The following is a 27,037-nucleotide window of genomic DNA, read 5'->3' as shown; positions in this document are numbered from 1 at the left end:
CAATATCTACAAAAATATGCCATATAAATGAATGAGCACATAAATCACGTAATACCTAAATATATGACAGAAATGCAATCTATTCATATATCAATGCATTTGTCATTTATCATTCGTTATTCGTTTGTCATGCATTCTGTCACATCCATCCATTTTCTGCACCGCTTATCCTCAGTAGGACCGCGGGGTGCTGGAGCCCATCCTAGCCGCCTTCGGGCAGATGGCAGGGGACACCCTGAACTGGTTGTATTTTGTCAAAACGAAATGTAATTGAAATGAGGGGGAGGTTCAAGCAGCATAAGCTTTTCACTTAGTAATGATTGACGAGTGCACCGATCAACTGCAATGCCTTTCTTTTCTCAAATTGAGAGAAGCAAGACATTAGTAGCTGATTTGGTTATCGTTGATAAACTAATATGTGAAGAGCTCAGGCAACTGGGCCGCCTAACTTGAAAAGCAGTTTGTTGTGACAAATACGTGATGAAATATAAGATGAAATCCGCGACAAAAATACATGACAAAATAAATGACAAGATAACTGACAAAGTACACAACAACAAAAAATACACTAATAAACACACGACAAAATACATGACAAAATACACAACAAAATACACCATGAAGTAAATGAGAAAATAAACAACAAAATACACGATGAAATACATAACACAATACACACTGAAGTAAAGGACAAAATACACAACAAAATACACAATGAAATACTCAACGAAATACACAATGTAATACACAAAAAACAACAAAATACACCACGGAATATACAACAAAGTACATTAAAATGAAATGCACAAGATGAATGAAGAAATACACGACAAAATAGACATAAAATGAAATGATCTGCATTTATATAGCACTTTTCAAGTCAATGACTTCCCAAAGACGACAAAACAAATTCTGTAGTAGAAATAAAAATACCCAAAAAAACAAATGACAAAATACACAACAAAATACATGACAAAGTATACAACTAAGTACACGACGAAACACACAACGATATACACGTCAAAATGCACGAATAAACATTTGAAGAATTACACGACATAATACGCGACAAAATATATGACAAAATAAATACATAACAACATAAATGATAAAATACACGACAAAATAGTCAACAAAACACACTAAAAAAATATCAGACGGAATTAATGACAAAATGACAAAATAACACAGCAAAATAAATGAATAGCAAAGTACAGGACAAAGTACACAGAAAATACACAAAAAAACCACATAAATGAAAAACTACATGACAAAGTACATAACAAAATAAAGGATGAAATACATGACAAAATACACAAAAAGATAAATTACAAAATACGCAACAAAATACACCAAGGGGAAAAAAAATGAAATACACAACGAGAAAATGCACGACAAAATACACAATGAAATACAAGACAAAATACAAAATAAATGACAAAGTACTAGACAAAATACTTGTTAAAATGCATGCTGAAATACACCACAAAATACATTTAAAAATACGAAACAAAATAAATACCAAAATAAATTATAAAGTAAATGAAAAAACGCTTAAATGAATCATTTGCATTCATCATATTTAGATATTACTTAATTTATTTGTATGTACATTTATATCTATGGCACTTATTTACTACACAATCATTTGTACATATGGCAGAATGGATTCTCCATTACACACTGCCTGAGGCGTCGCTCCTCCCGATCTTAGCTGGCAAAAGAGACACGTCCATCAGAGGGCGCTCTGCTAGGAGATTCTTCTATTCCAATTGACTATCTGCCATCTCTCTTTGGGCTTTTTTGAACTCACTCAATGCCAGGTGCCATCCCTCATCCAATACATCTTACACGTCTTTTTCCGTCAACTGCCATTGACTGATAAAGACGTCTTAGAAACTAATTCATCTATCGGTGAACGATTTAAGTGTGACAGTCCCCTTCTTTGAGGATTGTGCTGTATTGTAAGGTTTTTGGGGGTGTTGCTAGACTTTTGAATATCCAGTACCTAAAAACCACATTTAACACACGTCAATGAGGATGTTTTACCAGCATACGTTTTAGTCATATCACGTTAGTGCTTGGATAGTTGTCGTCAGTTTTTTTGTTTTTTTTTAGTTTTGCATTGTTTTTTTGTTTGTCGATCTGGTTTTCTTGTCACCGACACCGTTTTGATGAATATTCTTCTTAGCCTTAGGTTTCGTTTCGGATAGATTGCTGCCGCAGGTTTTATCTAGGGAAGTGGATGTTTAGCACAGACCTCCGCCCAGGCTAAAATGATAACCGGGGCTAATTATTAAGACGTTAAAAAATACAAGTGTTTGTGCAAAAAGAATAAAATCGACATTTTCTTTTATACTTAAATAGACTGTGTGTATTATTTGACCCCTAGATGTAGATATATGGTGTGGTGCAACTAAAAGTGAGTGTTGAAAAGTACAAAAAAAGAATACACACTACAGAGACCCAGAACAGCGTGAATTTTAATCCAGTTTTTTTATCCAGCCTTGTGGAGGTTTTTGAGGACCCGTATCAGCAAGATGACCAACAATATTATCCCTAAATTCTAGACCTATTTGAAGATGATGCAGAGGCATGTCGACCATGACGCGCCCACAACATCTAAAGCCTTGATGAATTCCAGGGGACTTGTGACCTAGGAGCTTTTTAACCACCTTTGTGATTTTAACCCCAGAGATATGAGAACCCACCTCAGAGTACCCAGGCTTTGCCCCCTCACAGGACGACGTGTTGGTGGGATTGAGGAGGTCTAGAAATATAGTGCCCACCGCATCACAACGTCCCGAGTCGAGATCAGCAGCGCCCCATCTTCACTATACACAATGTTGGTGGCACACCGCTTTCCCCTGGATAACAGATTACGAAGGAAAAGTTCTTGGAAGTCGTTTGGAAAACGCCTTCAATGGCCTCACCAAACTCCTCCCATGCTCGAGATTTTGCCTCAGCAACTACCGAGGCCGCACTCAGCTTGACAAACCAGTACCTGCCAGCTGATTCCAGAGTCCCAAAATCCAGAAAGGCCCAATAAGACTCAGCTTGACTACGTCGCTTACCACCGGTGACCACCAACGGGTCTCAAGTATTTTAAATGACTATCATTTGGGCTTAATAATACACACTTTCCCATTAAGTTAGGCAAAATTATTTTTATCAAGCAAATGGAAGACCATTTTTCTAAATGTATTTTTTTTTTCCAAACCAGGTAGAAAATATTCCCTAAAATAAGCAAAGATTTCTATTACGTGGTAGATATGTTTCCTTACTTTAAAGACACACTGAAATGTTTGACGACTAGGAGGCGCTAAATAATACACACTGTCCCTTTAAGGAGTTTATGGACCACCCAAAATGTTTAAAATACACTAAGATTAAACATTCGACAAATTGGTGACATTAAGACAAAGATTACGAGATTTGTGTTGTAAGTTTACTGAATAAAAAGTATATACAGTAATCTTTTGCGTGCAAATGTGTAGGGAATGACGGAAAAAAATATTGAAACTGTGGCTATACTGAATTGAATAAAAAAAAATATATATAAACTTAAAAATTGTGTTACAACAAAATGTGACAAATTTCAATTTTTTTCAAATTTTAAGATAAAAGAATTATGACGAAAAAAAAAAGATTTTCAGTTGCGGCCCTGCTTAAATAAAAACTAAAGCGAAAGGGAAATAAAGAAATGATATTTTGAGTGAAAAATATTTAGTTTTCTGCTCTATAATTACACCTTGCTTACAAATTATTTCTCAAGCATGAAATTAATGTCGTCAAATCGTTTGAACTGACTTAACTTCCTCGGCGGAGGTAATGAGGAAACAAGAGATTGACAAAAGAAGCTTTGTAATAATAGAAAATTAGGAGCCGGTAGTGTTAAGTGCATTTGTGGGAGTGCAAGTGCAGCAGTGATCTGATATTTTTCTCAATGACGTTTGGATGCCAGACTCCTCATTTAGCACTACTACTCATGCGTGTTGTCGTTTGGGAGATTCCTGGTGTGAGTGTGCACGTTCATGCGTGTTCTTGACATGTGTGTGCACGACATGCGTGTGCTCGACATGCGTCCGCTCGATACAGATTTCTCAACATGCGTGTGCTCGACATACTTGTACACGTGCATGACTGTGCTCAAGATGGGTTTGCTTGACATGCGTGTACTTGTTCTACATGTGTTCGACATACATAAACATGGGTGTGCTCAATATGCGTGTTCTCAACATGTATGTTCTGGACATGCGTGTGCTCAACATGTGAAACCCCCTTCAATGTCCCACATGCCCAAAGGTCATCAACGTGTCCAAAAGCTATTTTGTGGTGGACCCTTGACTTTCGGTCCCCGACCATTCAGTTGTTTGACTTGTGAGTGAACTGTATTGCTGAGCAAATCTGGATCTGAGCAATAAACACAATTTGAAAGATACTTTTCTTGTCTCTGTTTGGGAATAACATCACCAGTGTTGGGACTAACACAGTAAATCACAACTCAATTACTTTTCTCCGAAACAAGTACTGAGTACTATTTGTAACATTTTGGAACACAATTGTTGTTACAACATGGTACGTTACTCTGCTACTCATCAAAAGATCGTGAAATACAGTGGTCTCTGATACCTACGCACCCCAGCTTCATTCACATGATTACATACACTCCTCAATCCACATGCAACCAGACATGGGACCAAGTCACACATGTGCAAGTCTCAAGTAAGTCTCAAGTCTTCACCTTCAAGTCCCAAGTAAGTCCCAAGTATTTTTTTCTTGGGCAAGTCAAGTCACAAGTCAAGTCCCGAGTCTTAGATTGCCAAGTCCAAGTCAAGTCACAAGTCATAAAAACAGCGACTCGAGTCGACTCGAGTCCAAGTCACTAAGTCTCAAGTCCCCATGTCTGCATGCAACACTAAAAAAGGTTGGGCATACAACTGAATACAGTTATGGCAGCCCGCTGAATTTATCCTCATGGAGATATTCTCCCTACCCTATTTACTTGCATCCAAGCCTAATTTACTACTATAAAATACAATACTGAATAAGGGAGTCAGATGAGCTAAATGATAGACTAGTAGACACTCAAAATAAAGAGAGAAGACATCAATGGATTTTGAACTTGCAAGGAGAACAAGAGAATGCTCAAACTTTGAAGCACTAGTTCCTTCCTGTTTAAAAGGCCCTCTTGCAAGCCCTTTCTTTTTATTACATTTCAATGGTGTAAACAGTGCATAATAGTTAAAATAACAGGCAACAGTGCAAAATATTAAGCAAAATAATAAACTGGCATCCTTTACAGTGTACTTTGCAGGTGTCCAATATGAAAAACCTGAATAAACTTAACACAAAAACAGGAGACGCACGGAACTGATGATGATTATGCGTCAGTTGGCAAACGATTTACATCTGCATGGGGTTTTTGGGGTTTTTAAGGGTTATTGATCTATCTTCGTTATTCATTATCCATTAGATAGATAGATAGATAGATAGATAGATACTTTATTCATCCCCGAAGGGAAATTCACTTTTCCAGCAGCATCCCTAAGCTGAGAACAATCGAAAATAACTGAGAACAATCGAAAATAACACGGGAGCTGCTGGAGTGATTATCCGTTATCGGTCAGTTCATAATACGCTACAAAGCCTAGGAGCCGGGACATTACTCTCAGCCAAAAGGCCAAGCTAAGGTCCTAGCCCTAAAGCCTTGCTGCGATCATTGCGAATGCACCGTTCCCGGAGGTACTGCAATACCGGGCCGATGCGTGGAGTGAACAGAGCAAGCTCATATTCCATCTCCGAAATGCAAAAATCAAAGATAGTGACTTCATAGAAAGTACACAAAAGGCCAAGCTAAGGACTTTAGCATCAAGGCCAAGCTAAGGACTTAGCATCAAAGCCTTGAAGGCCAAGCTAAGGACCTAGCATCAAAGCCTTGCTACACCATCCCTTAATCTAAAACCTTGCATGGGGTTTGGGGTTTTTAAGGGTTATTGATCTATCTTCGTTATTCATTATCCATTATCCGTTATCGGTCAGTTCATAATACGCTACAAAGCCTAGGAGCCAGGACACTTACTCTCAGCCAAAAGGCCAAGCTAAGGTCCTAGCCCTAAAGCCTTGCTGCGATCATTGCGAATGCACCGTTCCCGGAGGTACTGCTATACCGGGCCGATGCGTGGAGTGGACAGAGCAAGCTCATATTCCATCTCCGAAATGCAAAAATCAAAGATAGTGACTTCATAGAAAGTACACAAGGCCAAGCTAAGGATCTAGCAAGGCCAAACTAAGGACCTGGCATTATACCGAAGAGAAACTATAGAAGTGATCCCTAAGAGTATCCCTAAGAGTATATTATTGGCCCTGAAAAACCCATATTGGTTGATCCCTGCATATTCACAATATCACACATGGTGAAAAAAAAAAAGTGATAACATTAATCAAACTCCAAGAGGATATAGCTTAGCGCCAGCCAATAGACTTGAAGTACAAGAGGGCTGAATGTCACACACTGAGTTTAGGAATGAAAATGCTTTAACTTTTGTAGGTTAGCTACAGTATGTAGTGTAAGCATGTAAATATAAAAACAAAAATGTGTCAGAAGAGGGACACACTAACTTGAGAGAAAATTTCTCGTTAGTAAAAGCTTGGCAGGATTACCCATCCGACAGTCCTACCTTTCCCCTCCTTTTTCGGCAAAATGAAAAAAATAAAGTCTGAGCTGTGCACAAATTTTACCTGAGTTATATATGCATATTTGGTTGTCAGCAGTATCGGAAATGGTAAGCACTGTGTAGGGATGGGGCGCGGCTTATACAGGAACAACAAACTAACGGGCAATCAAATGACAACATGAGCACTGAAATAACAGAGAAAATGTGTTCTAAAATTTAGTCTCTTTATTTGTAAAATTATTTTTGCAAAACACCATGCCTGGAGAAAAAGAGAACGTCCTGGACAATACCCAGAAATGGAGATCTTTGAGTGGTTTGAACCCCTGGGACAAAATGGATAGAGTCTCTCAAGTAAGCCAGGAAATATGAAGGCTTCACTGCTTCCACAAGTCGATGTACATGTTTTCTTCTATTAATTTTATCATGTGGCCATTGTAGAGTATATTTAGGGGGTCTGTGTCTATGCAAGTATTTATGGTAATGTGGAATTAGTTACTTTCAAAGAAACGCACTACTTTTTAGTGGAATTGTAGTGTCATCAATGTGACACTGAGATAAACCACCAAAAAAGGACTGTGACCACATAGGACGTGTATTGAAGCTTTAATTCCTTCTCCAGATGGTGAAAACTGCAAAAGTACAAAACAATGTATTGAGTCCATGTGCCAATAAGTTCACGAAAATAAAGTACATCAACTTTACATCCGTCTGAACTATTACAAGATATTGTTGATACATCACATAAACACTTTTAGAATCTTACAGCATTGCCTTGAATATCCTTAAACATGGATGAGGATGGATTGGACATGCAAAAGTGCTGTCAGACATTGAGTCTGTTTATGTTGACATGACAGAACCAAAAGTGATGCAAGTAACCCAGAATTTTATTTCACTACACTTTTCAACCCAAAGCTAAAAAAATTTAACACAGTGAAGTATTTATGAAAAGAAAAACTGTTACCATGAGGGCAGCACAGAACTTAAGTAACTAGTCATTAACTACTCTCTGATTTTTTCTGTAACACACTCAACACTGAATACCAACATCCTTGTAATAATAGACTGTGAAAATATTGAACAACAATTTAAACTGATGCATTTTAAGAAGTTAACATGAAGATTTTGCATACATTGCCTTGCTCCATCCATCTTCCCATCACTTCGGACAATCCTCCCAGTCCCTGCTGAAGAAGAGCAACCCTTGAGCATGATGCTGCCACCACCATGTTTGACAGTGGGGATGGGGTTTTCAGGGTGATGTGCAGTGTTACTCTTACGATTTGTGGAGTATTAATGATAGTTGTCATATGCACAGATTTTCCAACCTCTGCTGTTTTTGCCTGTAGGTTATCCAATGTGATCATGGGCCTGCTGGTTGCTTCTCTAATTAGTCCTCTCTTTTTTTGCGCTGAAAGTTCAGAGGGAGGTGAAGGTCTTTATATGATTGTAGTGTTTTATGCTCTTTCCATTTTGATATTGTTGGCACAGAACTCTGGAAGATATGTTGTTGTTGAGAACTTAGCCATTTAGGTCATTCTTGTATTCCATTCCGGCTTTGAACTTTTCCATAACTTTATCCCGGACCTGCTTGGTGTGTTCTTTGGTCTTTAAAATTCTGTGTTCTCCAGTGATTCCTTTCACAGAACTCGGATCCAATCACAGAGCAGGTACATTTCAACTGAGACTCAAAGCACTCATTTATTGTTATTCATTTTGGTCGACATTGGATCATTCAGAAGTCATCCGGGAACTGGAGTCAGTTGGTGAGAGAACAGCAGGCTTCTTTTTGTTGTAAATATAAAATGTTGTAATAATGTGGATTATTTTCATAATTGTGTTTCATGTACAGTATAGATAATTTTTAGACAATGTTTTACATTTTTTTAGTTTGGAGTTTAAAGACAACAATTTAGCAAAACAACAAAAGATTCTTGGGGGCCCAATACTTTCGATAAGGGCCAGAATATAAATCCTTACCGCACCTAAGTATTTCTAAAGTATATCTTGAAAAGTTCATTATACTGAACACAAATGTAACTAAAACGCTTTCTGCACCTTGGGTGAAGTATACATGAATAAACAGATTTTCTTCATGTGTTGTTAAGTTGAAAGTGTTTTAACACATCAGAGGTATATGTTTACAGCTGTCCCCTCCCCACACACCCACTCTAACATACTTTAGCTTGGTTTTTCAGTACTATGTTTTATCATTCAGTGAATATTTGGAGCCTGTACTAAAGTAAATGTAGCTTTACATCTAAACCAACTCACCACAAATATCACAAACCTAATCTTAGGTGGAAGCTGTAACAAAAATGCACTCGTTTTAATTGTCACACGGCTTGGGAATAAATAAAAAATAACAAAATAAAGAGTTTTAGCAGAGAAGGGGAAATAACATCAGATCAAACTACTCGGCTGGGCCTACTGATTCTGAGAAAATACAGCACAATATTGTCTTAAACATGGAACCAGACCAGACGTCAGTTCTTTTACACCTTTACTGCTCTGTAGCGGTGGAAGGAGCATTTGGTTTGTATTATAACTTTTCATAGAAACAAGCTAGGGACTTGCTTTTCTTTAAATATACTCAAGACATTTCAAATTAAATTATCCAACGGGCCGGATACAGCCTACAGGCCATATGTTTGACATGTCAGATATTAGTTTTTTTTTCCCATAATTTGTGTTCACTGTGACTAAGGTTATTCATTATGGTTAACCATTTAGCCGTAATTTGGGATTTTTTTAACTTTTATTTTGCGGTTTCTTGTTTTTTTTTTTATCGTTTTTCTAGAAAAATAAATAATATGATACTCCAAACAAGAAATAAATATGTCCGTGAAACAAATATATTTTTTTTAATGAGCAAAATTATGCGATTTATAAGATTTGTATTTTTTTTGATGTGTTCAAACTTTCATCAAACTTTAAAAGGGGGGTGCGTCCTTAAAGGTGACAATGTGTGTTATTTAGCGCCTCCCGATGGTAAAAAAAGAAACTTCATTTGAAAAAAAATAAAATAAAAATATTGATTTTAATAAGCAAAAATCTATGTACTATAATGTAAACTTGCATTTTCTTTATAAAATCCCTTGGCGGTTGAGAAAGTTCTTGGGGGGGCATTACTTTGGCTAGGCACTGTAAATTTACTCCTGGTGGTCCGCCTTAACATGTGAGTGGACTTTATTGTCGGGCATTCCGTTATGCTCGAGCGCCGTGGTACCCTTGAGGTGCCGCTGTCCGTATCGGCGAACGAGGGCGCCAGGCAGCAGCGCGGCGCACGCTGTGGCCAAAAGTTGTCCGAGACGTTGCCACGTAAACAAAGTGTCCAAGGACGAAATTTGGGCCAACATGACGCCCGCCTGCACGCAGATGAAGTTGTACGGCAGCAGACCTACAAGAAAAGTCAAATGTAAGGGTGCTTGAAAACCTTGAAAATGCTTGAATTGTAAAGTTGTGTTTTCAAGGAATAAAAAGGGTGAAATACTTGTAAATGCTTGAAATTGTTGCCATGTTTCTTAACAAGTTTGCTTGAAATATCGCAGACACTGCACTCTGGTGGCTTCGCTTTGCCATTACATTTCTTCTTCCCTTGTGATTACCGTATTTTCCGCACTATAAGGCGCACCTAAAAGCCTTTATTTTTTTCACAAGCTGACCATGCGCCTTATAATACAGTGTGCCTTATTTATGGATCAATATTAAGTCGCAAAGTCTTGCAACTAATGCAGCAGCCGCCGACTAGATTTTCCCCCTAACGCCAAGTAGTCCACGGTGTATGCTGGGATTTATTTACCGGCGTTTCATTGGCTAACCAATGTGTCAACCATCATTTGAATCGATCGCTATTGGCTAAAGTTAATCGGAGGTAAAGGGGGCGGATCCTTTTTATCATTTACAGGCTGGCATAGGCTAAAGCGGCAAAACAAAGCCTGCAATTGGCCGAAAAAGATGTGTCAATCATCAGTTGAATCGATCACTATTGGCTAAAGTTATTCGGAGGTAAAGGGGGCGGATCCTTTTTAATAATTTACAGGCTGGCATAGGCTAAAGGGGCAAAAAAAATCCTGCAATTGGCCGAAAAAGATGAATGTGAATCACGCGTTGGGTTGACGGCATAGAGAAAGCATTTTTATACTATTCTGTATTTGTAAATATTTTATTCTCCTGGATTTACTACACTCACGGATATAAGAGGACCATGGTTGCACATCATTATTGAACACAACGACTTCGGTGCAGATAATGGATGGAATAGAGTGTCTATTTTTAAATTAAACTCAATTCCAAGTGTTTATTGTCATATGCACAGTAAAGTTGCGAGCGAAAAAGAAAATAGAAACTAAGGAATGGTTGGCATTTCTTGAATCCCAAGACTTTAACCTTCCGAATAATATTCGGAACGATGCATTTGAGTGACATCGTACGGACACCGCATCCGCTCGTGTTCTCGACACGTATTTGCTTCTTTGCAAGCTTTCGGAATGTTAAGGGGGTAATCAGTTGGACTGAATCATCTGACTGTTTTGCCGACGTTCCCATTGTAGCGCCTTATAATCCGGTGCGTCTTATGTATGTCATGTATTGGACCAAAAACTATTTTTTCAGGGTGCGCCCTATAACCCGGTGCGCCTTATAGTGCAGAAAATACGGTACTTGCAGCTGGCAATAGTTCGTATGGCATTGTCCTATGATGTGTCACGCCCAAGAAGACAGGTGGTTGTTACACCTAACCAGGCACTATGAAATGTCTATTAGTGCAAGGATTACATAACAATAATGGACTTTTAGTGTAGGTATTGCAAAAAATATAAGGAAGTGTTTCCCTGTGGTAAATCGTAACGGGAAGAATTTCCTGCAACTGAAAATGCAAGCTAAATATTACTGTCATTTTTACCCACGACTTAAATGCAGGGTTTGTAAACGTTTTTCATGGACAAAGTCGAGCACTTTTTAAGGACTTTCAAAGCCAATTTTTCTTGTACCATTAAAAGAAAATATCTTATTTATTTATATATATATATATATATATATATATATATATATATATAGTGAATCATGTATTTTGCAGAGCCACAAATATTTATCTGCAAATTACGCATCTGACTTTTAATCTAGGGTGTGCATTCCTCAAGACAGAGGTGATAGTGTTTTACAATTATGAGTAAATCACTAATTCATTTGTGGATCTGTAAATATTTTTAGACAAATCTCTCACCATGTAGATGTTAGGTAATAATGACTTACATTGTAGCTTACAGTTTTAGTTCCAGGAAGTTCTTACCATTACAATTTGTCACTGGGAAACATTACCTTGATTTTTTTACATGGCCCATAATAAATGTCAATAACTGTCAAGGTCCAGCTCATCTCTGAAGGGCGGGATAAAGCTGTACACGGAAAAATAAAGGCAACCAGAAGATAAAGGTTCTGTATTTGAGTCCGATCATGAGGCTTCTCCTGCTACTGGTAACCATAGAAACCAGTATTTTTTGTTTCATGTGCAGGAGCAGACCATTAACCCCCAGAAAATGACCTGAAAACGGATGGGCAACACCAGGCTGTACTTGCCCAAGACACACATCAGGAAGTGGTGCCCCTACAACCCTGGCATTTAAGGGGTCCATGAATCCTTGCACCAATACACATTTCATAGTGCCTTGTTTAGGTGTGGCATGCGCATGTCCTCTTGGGCACAACCCATAGGAGGCGATGACACTTGACAGGACAACGCCAAACAAACCAATGGCAGCTTCTGATACTCATGAGGAAAGAAGAAAAGCAATAACAAAGCAAAGTCACCAGAGGACAGTGAAGGTGCCATTTTTGAGCAGACTTGTTGTGAAACATCAACAATTTCAATAATTTTAGGCACTTCACCTGAAATGCAAGCACTTTTCCATCCTTGGAAACACAACATTGAAATGTAAGAATTTTAAAAGATTTCAAACACCCGTACAAGCCCAGGTAAGGATTTACCAATTAAGACAGAGCTGAAAAAGAAAACGATGGGGATGTTGACGACGGGGGCGGCCATATTAAGGAACCAGTTGGGTGTCATGGGGAAGAACCTCAAGAAGAGAAGAAAGAAGAACAGGCAGTCCTTGTTGTCCTCCACCTGGAAAGGAAAAACATCCAAAATCATCTTTGCAAATGGAAAAGAGCGTGTTTGCATGCTCACCTTATTCTGAAGCATGGCCACCTTGTCTGGAAAAATGCTGACGATGTAGCGTTTGCCAAAGGCCTGAGACAAAAGGTAGCAAGAGGTAGAGCCCACTGTGGTGAGCAGACAGGCCAGTAGAAGACCCCAGTGCAGGCCAAAGATAGCTCCGGCCAAGATGTTCTACGCAAAGGAAGTATTTGAGAACAATAAAACCACAACAGACACCTCTCGCTACTTCGCGCTTTGACAATTGCTGTTTCGCTGCTTTGAGGATTTTCAATTGATTCGTCTTGTTATTGATATTAACGTATTGTACAGTGTTCTGCAGCAGACGGCACACAGCAAATGCCAACATGGAGGCAGGTTAGGGAGGGTTTTGTGTGTTGGGTGTGACTGTGTGTGCGCCACTGTGATAGGCAGGTGTATGCTGTCAGTCACTTGGGGTGGGCAGGCATAGAAGTCAGTGTGGCCACCCAAAAAAAAAAAACTGCGAAGTACGGCGACAGATAGCTTTTTACATTGAAAAGAAATTCATCGACTGGATTGAACTATACGGAAAGTCAGAAGAGCGCTAAGAAATGGTGATGACCACCGGATGCTCCGTGGATTATTATCGAGGTCGAGAAGAGACTGAGACACTGCATGTTCGGCCTATTTCGGCTAAGCTATGTAACAACACAAGCTACCCGTGCCAACCCTGTATTTCACCAACGCTAGATCCATTACCCATGAACAGGGATCAGAATGGAGATTTTCATTTTCAGCCGAAATAGCCAGGGTCCAGGGGCCGCAGGCCCCGGCCAGGTCCAGGGCGGAGCCCGGTGGGGGGCTCAGTGGGGTGAAGCCCCCCTGAAGCCAACAGCATTTATCTTATTTGCTATGTGAAAATTGCACTAGAATGAATTAAATCCAACAAAACAGAAACCATGTATTTTTTTCAGTTTTAAGATGTTTAAAACAGTTGGGGGATTACAATGTTACAACCATCACCATTGTTGTTGTGTTTTGATGATGAAGATGGACCTTGTATTTAGCTACTAATCAACAATATATATGAAAATATATACATTAATAACCTTTCATCATTAATTTGAAAATAGAATGCACAAACTGAACATGCTTAAAGAAAATACATGTCATAAATTTTGTTTATCCTGTTCTAAATATTGTATAAACACAAAAGATAAAATCATTTCATAAATAAATAGATTTATAAATACCTCAGATTGGGATTTTCTGTCACACAGGGGAACCAGTGGTTGACTGCTGCTAGTATTTGAAGTGGAAGGATTTGGAACGGCCAATAATGTTGAACCGGTGGTGTTACTGTTAGTTTCACTGCCGATTTTAAATCGAGTGCATAATTTGATCGCCGGCAAGCTATTTTTGCTTTGTGCTTGTTCATTTTAGCATGATTGATCAGTGCCACACAACCTCGCGTACCATAATTGATCAGATCGACACAGTATAGACACTTTGCTTTCCCTGGAACATCACACTTTGCGATGAACTGGCTCAAAGTTTCTGTAACTTCCTCGATCTTTGCGCCGATTTTAACGTTTACTGTGACAGTCTTCTCCAGCCATGACCACTTAAATTTATTCTTGATTCCTTTATCAATCTCGGAGACAAAAGCCTCGTCTTCTTTTCTTAGTATTTTAATATTTACTTTTTCAAACACTCATTTCACCGTTTGAAAAGACCGGAAGGAGCGCCATGTTTGAGAAAGCCAATGCTCTGAACAAAAGCTCCGCTGATTGGTTATCAGCGAACCTATCGACCAATGGTAGGAGTCGATCTATTTGTTAGCTAAACCACGTTGTGTGTTATAGATCTAATGCGCTGCGCTTCTTTTTGCTGATTTTTCTCGCGATCTCTAACTGCTAACTTGGGGTGATGAAACAGTCACGTATCATACCTCACCCCCCCAAAATATTTTCTCATCGAATTCAGACGATTTACGGGAATGACCTTTGGGGTTCAAAAACAGCGGAAATCTGCGGATCCGCGGAAAATTCTGATCCCTGCATGAAGCAGATGACCTGGAGCTACAATTTGTGGGAAACCGCTACATTTGGGTCGTTTGTATTTTAATCATCGCAGGACCTGACATAACTAGGTTACCCGATGGTAGCGTGCAGCTAGCCAGCCACTCACTAAATCACTTTCTTACATAGAAATGAGAATTACGTCCAGATTCATTGTACCTTCAACTGCAAATCTGTCTTTTGTAGATCTAGAGTTGTTATTTTATCATAGTCGTAAACTCTCAGTCGGTAAGTGACGCAAGTTTGACCCTTGGGGGATTTTATGAAGTCGCGTCACTACTTTGTGGATTTTCACATTCCACGGGGGGTTATGTTCACGCGTTTGTCTTCGGACCTTACCAAGAAGAAGGATCCGGGAATGGCAAAAGACTGCTTGTAGAGGTAAGCGCTGCAGAAAAGCAGCAGGAGGTAAGCCATGTGCTCAGTCTTGTAGAATTGAAGAAGCTCGGACAAGTCTCGCAAATCTTCTAAGTTTGAGGGAAATTTTAACCTGATGCAAAAAAAAAAAAATAGTAAAGGGAAATCTGATGATGGAAAAACAATTCATCACCACTTCAGTAATGTCTGGTCAGAGGAGACACGGGTGCTCTTTTAGAATACAAGTTATTTAAAAAAATGACCAAATAAAACTGATCTACCCACAACAAATACAGTCGTATGCAAAAGTTTGTGCACCCCTGATAATTTTCAAGATTTTCTTTTATAAATCATTGGTTGTTCGGATCAGCAATTTCAGTTAAATAAATCAAATAGCAGACAAACACAGTGATATCTGAGAAGTGAAATGAAGTTGATAGGATTTACAGAAAATGTGCAATAATTGCTTGAACCAAAGTAGGCAGGTGCAGAAATTTGGGCACCCAAACAGAAAAATTACATCAATATTTAGTAGATCCTCCTTTTGCAGAAAAAAAACAGCCTCTAAAAGCTTCCAACAGCTTCCAATGAGGGTCTGGATTCTGGCTGAAGGTATTTTTGACCGTTCTTCTTTAGAAAACATCTCCACTTCAGTCAGGTTTGATGGTTTCCGAGCATGGACAGCCCTCTTTAAATCACACCACAGATTTTCAATAATATTCAGGTCTGGGGACTGAGATGGCCATTCCAGAACATTGTACTTGTTGCCCTGAATGAATGCCATAGTAGAATTTGAGCATGGTTTGGGCTCGTTGTCTTGTTGAAGTATCCAGCCCCGGGGCAACTTCAGCTTTGTCACTAATTCTAGAACATTGTTTGCAGGAATCTGCTGATACTGACTGGAATCAATGCGACCTTCAACTTTAACAAGATTGCCAGTACATGAACTGGCTACACAGCCCGACAGCATGATGGAACCACCACCAAATTTTACTGTGGGTAGCAAGTGCTTGTCTTGTCCAAATATTTCAATTTTAGTTTCATCAGTCCACAGCACCTTATTCCAAAATGAAGCTGGCCTGTCCAAATGTGCTTTAACATACCTCAAGCGACTGTTTGTGGAATGTGTGCAGAAAAGGCTTCTGCCGCATTACTCTCCCATACAGCATCTTCTTGTGCAAAGTGCACGGAATAGTTGAACGATGCAGTGACGCCATCTACAGCAAGATCATGTTGTAGGTCTTTGGAGCAGGTCTGTGGGTTGTGTTTGACTGTTCTCACCATCCTTCGCCTCTGCTTATCTGAGATTTGTCTTGGCCTGTCACTCCGCGCCTTAACTACAACTGTGCCTGTGGAGTTCCATTTCCCCAGTATGTTCCTCACAGTGGAAACTGACAGCTGAAATCTCTGAGCAAGCTTTTTGTATCCTTCCCCTAAACCATGATGTTGAACAATCTTTGTTTTCAGGTCATTTGACAGTCGTTCTGAGGATCCCATGTTGCCACTCTTCAGAGAAGATGCAAAGAGGAGAACAACTTGCAACTGGCCGCCTTAAATACCCTTTCTCGTGATTGGCTTCACCTGTGTATGTAGGTCAAGGGTCAATGAGCTTACCAAACACATTTTGTGTTCCAATAACTAGTGCTAAAGTTAGTCAAAACAATAAAACAACAAGGGTCCCCAAATCTATGCAAATCCTACAAACTTCATTTCACTTCTCAGATATCACTTGTCTGCTATATGATATATTTAACCGAAATTACTGATCCAAAAAAACAATGATTTATAAAAGGAAAATCTTGAATATGATCAGGGGTGCCCAAACTTTTGCATACGGCTGTAATTTTTATATATATATATATATATATATATATATATATATATGACAGTGGCTTGTGAAACTATTTGGCCACCTTGAACTTTGTGACCTTTAGCCACATTTCAGACTTCAAACATCAAGATATAAAACTGTAATTTCTTGTAGGGCATCAAAAGGCATCAACAATAAGTGGGACACAATCATGAAGTGGAACACACTTTGTTGGATATTTTAAACTTTTTAACGAATAAAAAATGAAAAATTGGGTGTGCAAAATTATTCAGACCCTTTACTTTCAGTGCAGCAAACTGTCCAGAAGTTCACTGAGGATCTCTGAATGATTCAATGTTGATCTAAATGACTAACGATGATAAATGGAATCCACCTGTGTAATCAAGTCTCTGTATGAATGCACCTGCACTGTGATAGTCTCAGAGGTCTGTTTAAAGCGCAGAGAGCATCATTAAGAACGAGGAACACACCAGGCACGTCTGATATACTGTTGTGGAGAAGTTTAAAGCTGGATTTGGATACAAAATGATTTCCCAAACTTAAAACATCCAAGAAGCACTGTGCAAGAAATAATATTGAAATGGAAGGAGTATCAGACCACTGCAAATCTACCAAGATCGGGGCGCCCCCCTAATTTTTAAGCTCATACAAGGAGAAAACTGATCAGAGATGCAGCCAAGAGGCCCATGATCACTCTGGATGAACTGCAGGGGTCTACAGCTGAGGTGGGGGAATCTGTCCATAGGACAACAATCAGTAGTATACCGCGCAAATCTGGCCTTCATGGAAGAGTGGCAAGAAGGAAGCCATTTCTTAAACATATCCATAAAAAGTGTTGTTTAAAGTTTACCACAAGCCACCTGGGAGACACACCAAACATGTGGAAGAAGACGCTCTTGTTAGATGAGACCAAAATCGAACTTTTGGGCAACAATGCAAGATGTTGTGTTTGGCGTAAAAGCAGTACAGCTCATCACCCTCAACACACCATCCCCACAGTCAAACATTGTGGTGCCAGCATCATGGTTTTGGCCTGCTTTTCTTCAGCAAGGACAGGGAAGATGGTTAAAATTGATGGGAAGATGGATGGAGCCTAATACAGGACCATTCTGGAAGAAAACCTGGTGGAGTCCGCAAAGGACCTGAGACTGGGACAGAGATTTGTCTTCCAACATTACAATGATCCAAAACATAAAGCAAAAGCTACAATGAAATGGTTCACCAAAAAAACATATCAAGGTGTAAGAATGGCCAAGTCAAAGTCCAGACCTCAATCCAATTGAGAATCTGTGGAAAGAAATGAAAACGCTTTCCATCCAACCTCACTGAGCTCAAGCTGTTTTGTAAGGGGGAATGAGCAAAAATATCAGTTTCTTGATGTGCAAAACTGATAGAGACATACGCCAAGCGACTTGCAGCTGTAATCGCAGCAAAAGGTGGCGCTACAAAGTATTAACTCAATGGGGCTAAATAATTTTGCACACCCACTTTTTCATTTTTTTATCTGTTAAAAAAGTTTTAAATATCCAATAAAGTGTGTTCCACTTCATCCCTTCGGGGATGAACAAAGTATCTATCTATCTATCTATCTATCTATCTATGATTGTGTCCAACTTATTGTTGATTCTTCACAAGAAATTAACAGTTTTATATCTTTGTGTTTGAAGTCTGAAATGTGGCAAAAGGTCACAAAATTCAAGGGGGCTAAATAGTTTTACAGGCCGCGGATTGTATATATTATAATATTTTTTACTGCTGTACTACAATTTGAGGATTTGAAAAAGATTAAATGAGCAGTTTTCACCCCAGGAAAATACATATATCTGTGCTAGATAATCAGAATTCCAACATCTTTATTCAATAATTACCTTATGTTTGCATTTGTCAGGCATATTGACAAACTACAAAGGTAAACATTTCAAAACAGGGGAGGAAATCTCATATAAAATTAGGAACATATTAAATGTTTTTATTTATTCAGTGTTAGAATTATTTTTCATTTAACGCCATACTGTTTTATTTTCTTATTTGAGACTGCCTATTTTTCCACATTATATAAGGAATATTATTAAGACAATTGGTATATAACGTATAACTGTGAAGGATTTCCAAATATCCCAATAGTTATAAGCGTCGCACGGTCATGAATTCTAAATATGTATTCCCCTTGAAGTGATAAGTTTAAATAGCGACACTAAACGATATTTAGTCTGTCGTCATCTGTGTGAGGACTTTAAAAATGTAACCTTAAATAAGATTCCGACCTGCTTCTTGTGTCCTCCACTGAGATGTCAGCACGCACTTCAGCCCCTTTTGCTTGTTTTGGGGCATGTTGTTCGGTTTCGGCTTTCAGTGGTCCTGGGGGCAAATACAGCGATAGCGAATAAAGATAGACGGTTGCAATAACGATTACGCAGAAAAATCCAAATAGTGAGCGCATGTTCCCCACTTGCATTATTTTTATTTGGATTATGTTTTTGATTATTGCCAACAATACAAAACGACGACGGACATGACACCGGACCTCCACTATTACGTCACATCCTCTCCCCAAAACATTCGTTGACGGGTGTCATTTAACCGAAATGTATCAATTGTAACTTTTTAAAAAATCCAGGTATTTGAGTAAAATTAGCTGGCAGTCCAAACACTTTTAACGTTATGGGAGCAGATAAATATTCAGCTAAGTCACGTGACAAATACAGCACTACCTTGTAAATATTCTTATTTACATCGCACTGTTGTTACAATGCACCATTGTAACATCGTTATTGTCATTTAAACACTTTTTTTCTTTGATTTGGGTTGAATTTTTTTTGATTGACATGAAGGTTTTTTTGTTTGAAAATATGTTGTTTGATTGAAACAACGTTTTTGATAATAAAGACACAAATCTACTTCCATTATTTTCATTCTCGAATGCGAGTGAAATAATACACCACCACACCTCCTTTCATCATTGAATTGTCAGAACACCGACAAAAAAGTAAGATCAAAGCAGATGGGCCTGTGAAAAAAAAATAGTTATGTCTGTTTATTCTGTCAATTGTGTGGATTTTCACATATGCTGGAAAAATGGATTGGTCTCTCAGGAACCGTCCTCTCTGGAAAATGGATTGGTCTCTCAGGAACCGTCCTCTCATGGTTCAGATCCTACCTCTCAGATAGGACGCACTGTGTTAAATATGGCGAAATGACATCTGAGCCCTTTAGTGTTACCTGTGGTGTTCCGCAGGGTTCAGTGCTTGGCCCCCTTCTTTTCAGCATTAACATGCTTCCATTAGGTGATATTATTCGCAAGTACAATATCAGTTTCCACTGCTACGCAGACGACACTCAACTCTATCTTCCGTTGGAGGAATCTGCCACACTAAACTGTGGAAATTTGGAGGCCTGCCTCATTGAGATAAAAGAGTGGATGTCACTCAATTTCTTGCGTCTTAACTCTGAAAAGACCGAAATGTTAGTCATTGGTCCATCTAAATGCCGCGATTTATTCTCAAAAACTGTTGTGAACATTGACAAATGTCACATCACACAGAGTGACTCAGTTAAAAATGTAGGTGTCATATTTGACCCTGATCTATCCTTTGAAACGCATGTAAAGAAAATTACTAGAACCGCTTTCTTCCATCTTCGTAACATTGCTAAAATTCGTTCTACACTGTCTCAGTCGGATGCGGAAATTATAATTCATGCGTTTGTTACCTCCCATCTCGATTACTGTAATGCACTTCTCTCTGGTCTCCCGAAGTCTAGAATCAAGTCTCTTCAGCTGGTACAGAATGCCGCAGCGATGCTTTTAACTAGGACAAAAAAGTCCGATCACATCACACCGATTTTGGCTAACCTGCATTGGCTCCCAGTTAGCCTTAGATGTGATTTCAAGGTTCTCTTAGTATTATACAAAATCATACATGGACTTGCTCCCTCTTATCTTTCAGATCTGATTTTCCCCTATGTCTCGGTCCGAAGCCTTCGTTCTGAGAGTGCTGGTCTTCTGGTGATCCCAAGAGCAAAGAAGTGTTCTGCTGGTTCGAGAGCGTTCTCCATCCGGGCACCGGTGCTGTGGAATGCTCTTCCCCCTGAGATCCGATCTGCAACCTCAGTGGAAATGTTTAAATCTAAGCTTAAAACTCACTTCTACTCTATAGCATATGAATAATCTACTCTTCTCGTCGGCTCCAGAGCAGGGGAGTGTTCAATAATATTCTGAAAAATAGTCTGTGTAATATAGTGTAATAATCTGTGAAGCCCTTTGAGACTCTTCGTGATTTAGGGCTATACAAATAAAAATGACTTGACTTGACATGACGTCAAGGATGAGGGAGGTGACATTGCAGAAGTTCGGCTCTGAGTTTCAGTTCATTTAGAACTTGGTTGGGCATCCCAGAATATTTGTGCCGACGAAGGCTCTCAATGTTATGTGCAATGCAACTAAACAGATCCCCTGGTTGTCGATCACGTTGGTTAAATTCACAGTGCAGCGAATGTTTCAGATTAAACTGCCCACACCGCCTTTGCAACGCCCGGACCAGTGCGCAGTAATCAAGTCTCTCTACGTGGGTCAATAATAGCAAATAGGACATGGCGTCATCAGTCAGCGACAGCGCCAAACGCAAAGCCTTTGTCTTCTCTGACCAACCTGTCGCTTTAGCCATCAACTCAAATTGTGCTCGATAAACTTCCCAATTCCCCTCCCCGGAGAACAACGTCGCTGATGGAGTCCGATCGCCAATTCATAAAAAAAATGCAAGCGGTAAAAACTCATTCAATAAGGAGCTACTGTTGGCCTAAAGTCACGCCTGTTCATCCTCACACAAACTGAAACTCAGATTTTCGCCCACCTCTCTGCTCCCTGTCGTCACGTCTACCATAAAGGATCCATTCGTGAAGATAAACAAGTAACAAAAGCAACAGCCATTACACTATGTAAAAAGACTCTTTGAACTCAGCAGGACATTGTTAACAAATACTCGTTAAATACATTTCAATCTTTTTAAGCACACCTCAAACAACACACCTCACCATTTACATGATATGTGGACTTCTAACGTGCCCAAGATTTTTGGAAGACCCTGTATTAGAGGTAAGACCGGGCCTGAAAAATCCAGCCCGGCCCGGCTGATTGACTTGTTTTGAGGGACCAGGCCCAAAGTAAATTTTGGCCTGAAGTAGGCGCAGTGCCAAGGTGCAGCTTTGGGTTTATTTCGGGCTTGGTCCCTCAAATCAAGTGTGCATGTCGGCGCCAAAGTAAAAGTACTGTTACTCCAGAATAAAATAGTCATTTAAATAATTACTTGAGTAAAGGTAAGTGTGCCAAAAAGAGGAGAAAAAAAACGATAAAAAAGCCCAGCCCGTTTAATGATTGACGTTAGGTTCAGGCTGGGGCCCAAGATCTCACCACTACCCTCGTCATGTTCAAAGTCTGGCCCGGGGGCCAGAAATAGCTCATAATCAAATTTTTGCCTGCCAGCGCTCTCTGTTATAAAACCTATAATACGTGGCCCGCCAGTAATATATAAAATGAACTTTTCCCCTAATTTCTTTTTTTTTTAAATCCCTATTTCACCAGATAATGACAGTAGCCCTTTGGCCACCTTGCCCTTGGCTTTCTTAAAAAGATTTAGCCCATCCCATTTTGACATGCAAACTGTGAATGAAAAAAAAGGAAAGTTGACTGTGAGGGCCGCTGCTTCCTGACAAATCGAATGTGGATAAAAATGTTTTTACCGAAATCCGAAACAACTGCCTAATTTGCCATGAGACTGGCTGTTTTCAAAGAATATAATATCAAAAGGCACTCCCAGACTAAACATATTGACTACTTAAACCTTAAAGGAAACAAACACTGTGAAAGGGTCAAGCAACTGGAAGCTGTTTTAGTAGGACAGCAGCACTATTTCACAAGACCCTTCGGGTCGAATGAAAATGCTACAAACGTGAGCTTCGTGGTTGCAATACTGATTGCCAAGCACTGCAAACCTTTCAAGGATGGTGAATTTATTAAACACTGTTCATAAAATGCCAGGCCGAATAGTCAGACTTCTGACAGTTTCCGTTTAGCAAGTTTTCTGAAAAGTTTGGACTCCTCTGCTCTACCCCGTATTCATCGAAGGTTGTATTTTTTCCCTTCAAATCCTACAGAGGGTGCTGAAGCTACTCAACGCCCCATGTTATGCATCATTAAGGTGAACGACGAAAACGCAGCTGCGGCGTCCTGATATTGTCATGAACACAAGATGTAGCAAGTGTGCCAAAGTTGAAGTAGTTGTGCTTGGAAAAAAGTTAAGTTTCAAAGTTCACTGCACACAGGACAGAGAGAACTTTCGTTCGTCTGCGAAAATGGCTCATTATTCTCGCGTCTCGGAAAACGTTGGCTTGATAACGCTTCAAAATCCCCCTGTAAATGCTTTAAGGTACGTTATACAGAATACCTCTCTTATAATTGTATTGTTTAGAGTCGTTTTCTTGTGACAACTAACAAACAAACTTAATAACTTCTAACGGGTTTTGCTAAATTAAGTAAGTAGTAACGAGGTGTGACATAGAACGAACAATTGTAGAAAGTGTAAACAACAAACGTGGAGGTTTCCCATAAATTGTTTTGTTTTTCTGAACGTCTCCATTCCAGTTGTTTCATCTTCACTCATATCAAAGTTCCATGTGGTATTCTTGTGTTCTCTTCTCGGTATAAACACTGACTTGTCACTTTCATTGAATGTAGCCTTACTACAGTGAGCCACAGGAGGCATTCTGAATAGTGTAAAGTGATATTTTAAATACACTTACCATATATCGAGTGAGTCAGAAGTAGTAAAACCTATTTTTTGATATGTTATTCACCTTGATCATACATTTTTGTTTTTCAATAAAATCCCCCCAAATTTGTTTTTGTCATTACTGAGATAACTACAAGCAACGTAACTACAATGTATTTTGTGTGGTACACAGTGCGGCAGTACGCCAGGGCATCGTGGACACTGTAAAAAGGGCACTCTGTGATCCTGATGTCAAATCAATTGTCATACGTGGACAGAATGAAGTCTTTTGTGGCGGTAAGTGCAGTTTTAACCCAGTCAAATGTTATTGGCAACATTGAAAAGAAAATGTATTGCGTGCAAATAATTGTTTATGTTATTGATATCAATGTCTTGAAACATTATATGCAATGAGATTAGACATGGCACTTCAGGGTAAACGTGTAATAGACTTTCAAGAAGGAGAACAAAGGTAAGACTATGAGGATAAACGACAGATACAATATTTACAACGTAGTGCTTAGAGACTGTTCTTAGTTATAATAATTGTAAAATGTTGGGAATGAAAAACAGTGCAATGAAAATAAGTGCAATGCCAAGTTTAGCAGCAACAATCCCTTCGCCACAAGATAGACAGATAGATACTTTATTCGTCCCCGTACAAGGTATATATTTTCAGGTTTTTTTTGTCAATAACATTAAGCAGCAATAAAAAAGAAAACACCCAAAATAAGTTGCAAGGCATGTTTTAACGGTATTGTGTCATGGATGTGCCTGCACGTTCATAAAAGCTCTACCAAGTAAATGACCAGCTGTACTGAAGAGGACAGAACACAGGGGGCAATTAAATCTGAAAGATATGACGGGGAAAGTCCATGAAAAACTTTGTATGTTACTAAGAGAACCTTAAAATGACATTTCAAACTGACATGGAGCCAGTGCAGGTCAGCATAAATATGGGTACTGTGATAATATTTAATTGTCTTTTTTAAAAGCTTAGCTGCAGCATTTTGTACCAACTGCGAATATTTGATGCTAAACATTGGGAGACCGGATAGTAGTACATTACATGTACAATAATTGAGACGGAAGGCAAGTAACATATGAATTTTAATGTCAGTATATGTTGGCACGGAGAGGGATGGGCACCAACAGGCTGTACTTGCTCAAGACACACAACAGGAAATGGTGCCCTTATGACCCTAGTGGTTAAGGGATCCAACCAACCAACCACGAGAGTGGGACAGTGTAGGACGAATCTTTGCAATGTCACAAAGATGGAGGTTTTCATGTATGTTTCAGATCAGGGGATGTTGATCACTGCAGCCCATTGAGACTTGTTAATTTATGGCAAGGCACAGAATAACCTTGTGATGAAAGGCACCTCAAGGAGGTTTAGCCAAACTGATAGGGATGGCTGCAAATGGAAAATATTTGCAGCCACCAAACTACACCCTGTCTCCTGCATCCAGCATACCTCACCGTGATGCCGTATGCCAGTAAGCTATCCACTGGGGCTTTGTAGAAAGACACCAGCAGCTTCTGTTCCAGGCTGTTTTTCCTGAGCCCTTTCAGAAAATTAATATACTGCTGGGCCTCCCCTACCACAGCTCTGTTGTTGGCAGACTAGGAGAGGTCATCAAAGATGTGCTAACCCAGGAGTTAAGAGCATGTACTAGACAAAGTACCAATTAATGATGAGTGAAGCTAATAATTGCTCTGTTAGATTTACCCTGCGAACTGTATCCAGTTGCTCAAAAACAAGTTGCAATTGCGCAAACCCAAAATATCTTGTATATAACAGGCGCAGACATCAAGGAGTTTGGGACCTTCATGACTGGACCTCCACTTGTGCCAATGATCCACGCCATTGAGGCAGCGGACAAGCCAGTCGTCGCGGCCATAGAGGGTGTCGCTCTGGGTGGAGGCCTGGAGTTGGCGCTCGGCTGTCATTATCGAATAGCGCACAACAAGGTTAGTTTACTGGTTGCATGGTCTATACTTAGTTGAAAAAATCTTGTACTGCTGAAACTTAGAATGAGAAATGTCTTTATTGCCATTGATAACTAGATAGTAAACATTATTTGCAATGAGATTAGACATGTTATTCCAGGATAAATATGTAATAAAGAATCTTAAGAGAAAAATAAGATAAAACAGATGTGAGGATAATTTGGCAAAATATTTACAAGGTAGTGCTTGGAGAAAGGCTTAAATTGTAAATTAGGTGAGTATCTTTTAAAGGGTTGTTAATCAAATGTGCCATATTTATATGATTGAGTAAGTATGTATTAAAATATCAAAGGTCGTTTGCCTCTTTATTTAGAACCCATTTTGTATTGCAGCAATAAATGATCTTGTTTTTTTTTTCTCAATTCCAGGCAAAAGTGGGCCTTCCGGAAGTGACTCTGGGTCTACTACCCGCTGCAGGTGGAACCCAACGCTTGCCGAGGCTCATTGGAATACAGGCAGCTATGGATCTCATCACCACTGGTAACAACAGCTATATTTTAATTTACCAGATTTTTGTACTTTGGCAAATGTACTCCTCGCTCATTTTACTGAAACGCATGGCTTAAATAAATTGCACTAATACGGCCAGCAGAGGTCAGGCCTCCTTCGTGATTTTCAGTCTGAACTATTGAATATTTGTCATGCCATTCTAAAGTAGTAAATTTATATCGTGCATACCGTCAACCCTCACGGCTCCATGCCCTTAAACTGTCGTATTCTCCCTTACAAAATACAAAATAATCTTACATTATATATATTTTTTCAAACGTGCTTATTTATGTCGTTTAACATGTTATATTGTACATGTGTTTCGTTACATCATATAAGTTGTTAATTAACATTTTGTTGAGAGATCCTGAGTTGCTCGACATGAATGAGGTTTATTATAAAAAAAAAGTTCAAAGATTAAGTAGCTTTGACGTTCATAAAATACATGCAAATGTAATTAAGTAAAATAATACATTTTCTTATTAAAATTATGAATTCATTTTCTGCATTAAATTATTGTTGGTAAAACTCTGATTTAAGGGATAACCACAAACCGGTCTTTTTTCATTTTCTCATTTTATACTTACTTTTTTTCTTAACTTCTATACACAACATAATAATTCATAATGTAATGCATGAAAGCAAGTGATCCGTTTGAGAGCCGGCTCTCTTTAATGAGTTGAGCCGAAAAA

At 39.1% G+C, this 27,037-nt stretch overlaps 2 protein-coding genes, 1 non-coding gene and 1 pseudogene across 5 annotated transcripts in view; 1 reads left to right on the top strand and 3 right to left on the bottom strand.

The window, feature by feature from the left end:
- Positions 1 to 5,723: 5,723 nt before the first annotated feature.
- LOC148353246 (U2 spliceosomal RNA) lies at positions 5,724 to 5,886 on the bottom strand (annotated as a pseudogene).
- Positions 5,887 to 6,136: 250 nt separating this feature from the next.
- Positions 6,137 to 6,323, bottom strand: LOC148353245 (U2 spliceosomal RNA). Its single transcript, XR_015852788.1, has one exon. It is a non-coding gene; the product is annotated as a U2 spliceosomal RNA (small nuclear RNA).
- Positions 6,324 to 7,261: 938 nt separating this feature from the next.
- tmem41aa (transmembrane protein 41aa) lies at positions 7,262 to 24,010 on the bottom strand. 2 transcript variants are annotated; one of them, XM_088353577.1, is made up of 8 exons: positions 23,875 to 24,010; positions 21,000 to 21,186; positions 20,791 to 20,888; positions 19,347 to 19,440; positions 15,234 to 15,384; positions 12,865 to 13,026; positions 12,663 to 12,801; positions 7,262 to 10,077 (listed from the first exon to the last, which is right to left on the bottom strand). In XM_088353577.1, the coding sequence occupies exons 3-8, from the start codon at positions 20,795 to 20,797 to the stop codon at positions 9,830 to 9,832; spliced, it is 801 nt and encodes a 266-aa protein (XP_088209703.1). In that variant the 5' UTR covers positions 20,798 to 20,888; positions 21,000 to 21,186; positions 23,875 to 24,010; the 3' UTR covers positions 7,262 to 9,829. The 2 variants fall into 2 exon arrangements, with proteins under 2 accessions (XP_088209703.1, XP_088209702.1); XM_088353576.1 differs by lacking the exons at positions 20,791 to 20,888; positions 21,000 to 21,186; positions 23,875 to 24,010 and having other exon boundaries at positions 19,347 to 19,637.
- Positions 23,273 to 27,037, top strand: part of ehhadh (enoyl-CoA, hydratase/3-hydroxyacyl CoA dehydrogenase) — a 20,660-nt gene continuing 16,895 nt past the window's right edge. Inside the window, exons 1-4 of one of the 2 annotated variants that reach the window (XM_088353574.1) lie at positions 23,273 to 23,501; positions 24,037 to 24,140; positions 25,648 to 25,817; positions 26,225 to 26,336. In XM_088353574.1, the coding sequence (XP_088209700.1) occupies positions 23,314 to 23,501; positions 24,037 to 24,140; positions 25,648 to 25,817; positions 26,225 to 26,336 (574 nt within the window). In that variant the 5' untranslated portion in view covers positions 23,273 to 23,313. The other variant, XM_088353575.1, reaches the window with a different exon arrangement.

The sequence above is a fragment of the Urocampus carinirostris genome, chromosome 14, assembly GCF_059441175.1.
Source record: "Urocampus carinirostris isolate Australia breed hairy pipefish chromosome 14, RoL_Ucar_1.0, whole genome shotgun sequence".
Lineage (NCBI taxonomy): Eukaryota > Metazoa > Chordata > Actinopteri > Syngnathiformes > Syngnathidae > Urocampus > Urocampus carinirostris.
This window is presented reverse-complemented; position numbering and strand designations above follow the sequence as displayed.

Bases quoted from the DNA above. Each gene is read 5' to 3' on its own strand.
- tmem41aa (XM_088353576.1), bottom strand. From the start codon at position 19,537: ATGCAAGTGGGGAACATGCGCTCACTATTTGGATTTTTCTGCGTAATC. The intron at 15,385-19,346 runs GTCGGAATCTTA...TTTTTGCATCAG, and splicing joins GTGGAGGACACAAGAAGCAG to GTTAAAATTTCCCTCAAACT. The intron at 13,027-15,233 runs GTAAGGTCCGAA...TCCTTTGCGTAG, and splicing joins TTCCCGGATCCTTCTTCTTG to AACATCTTGGCCGGAGCTAT.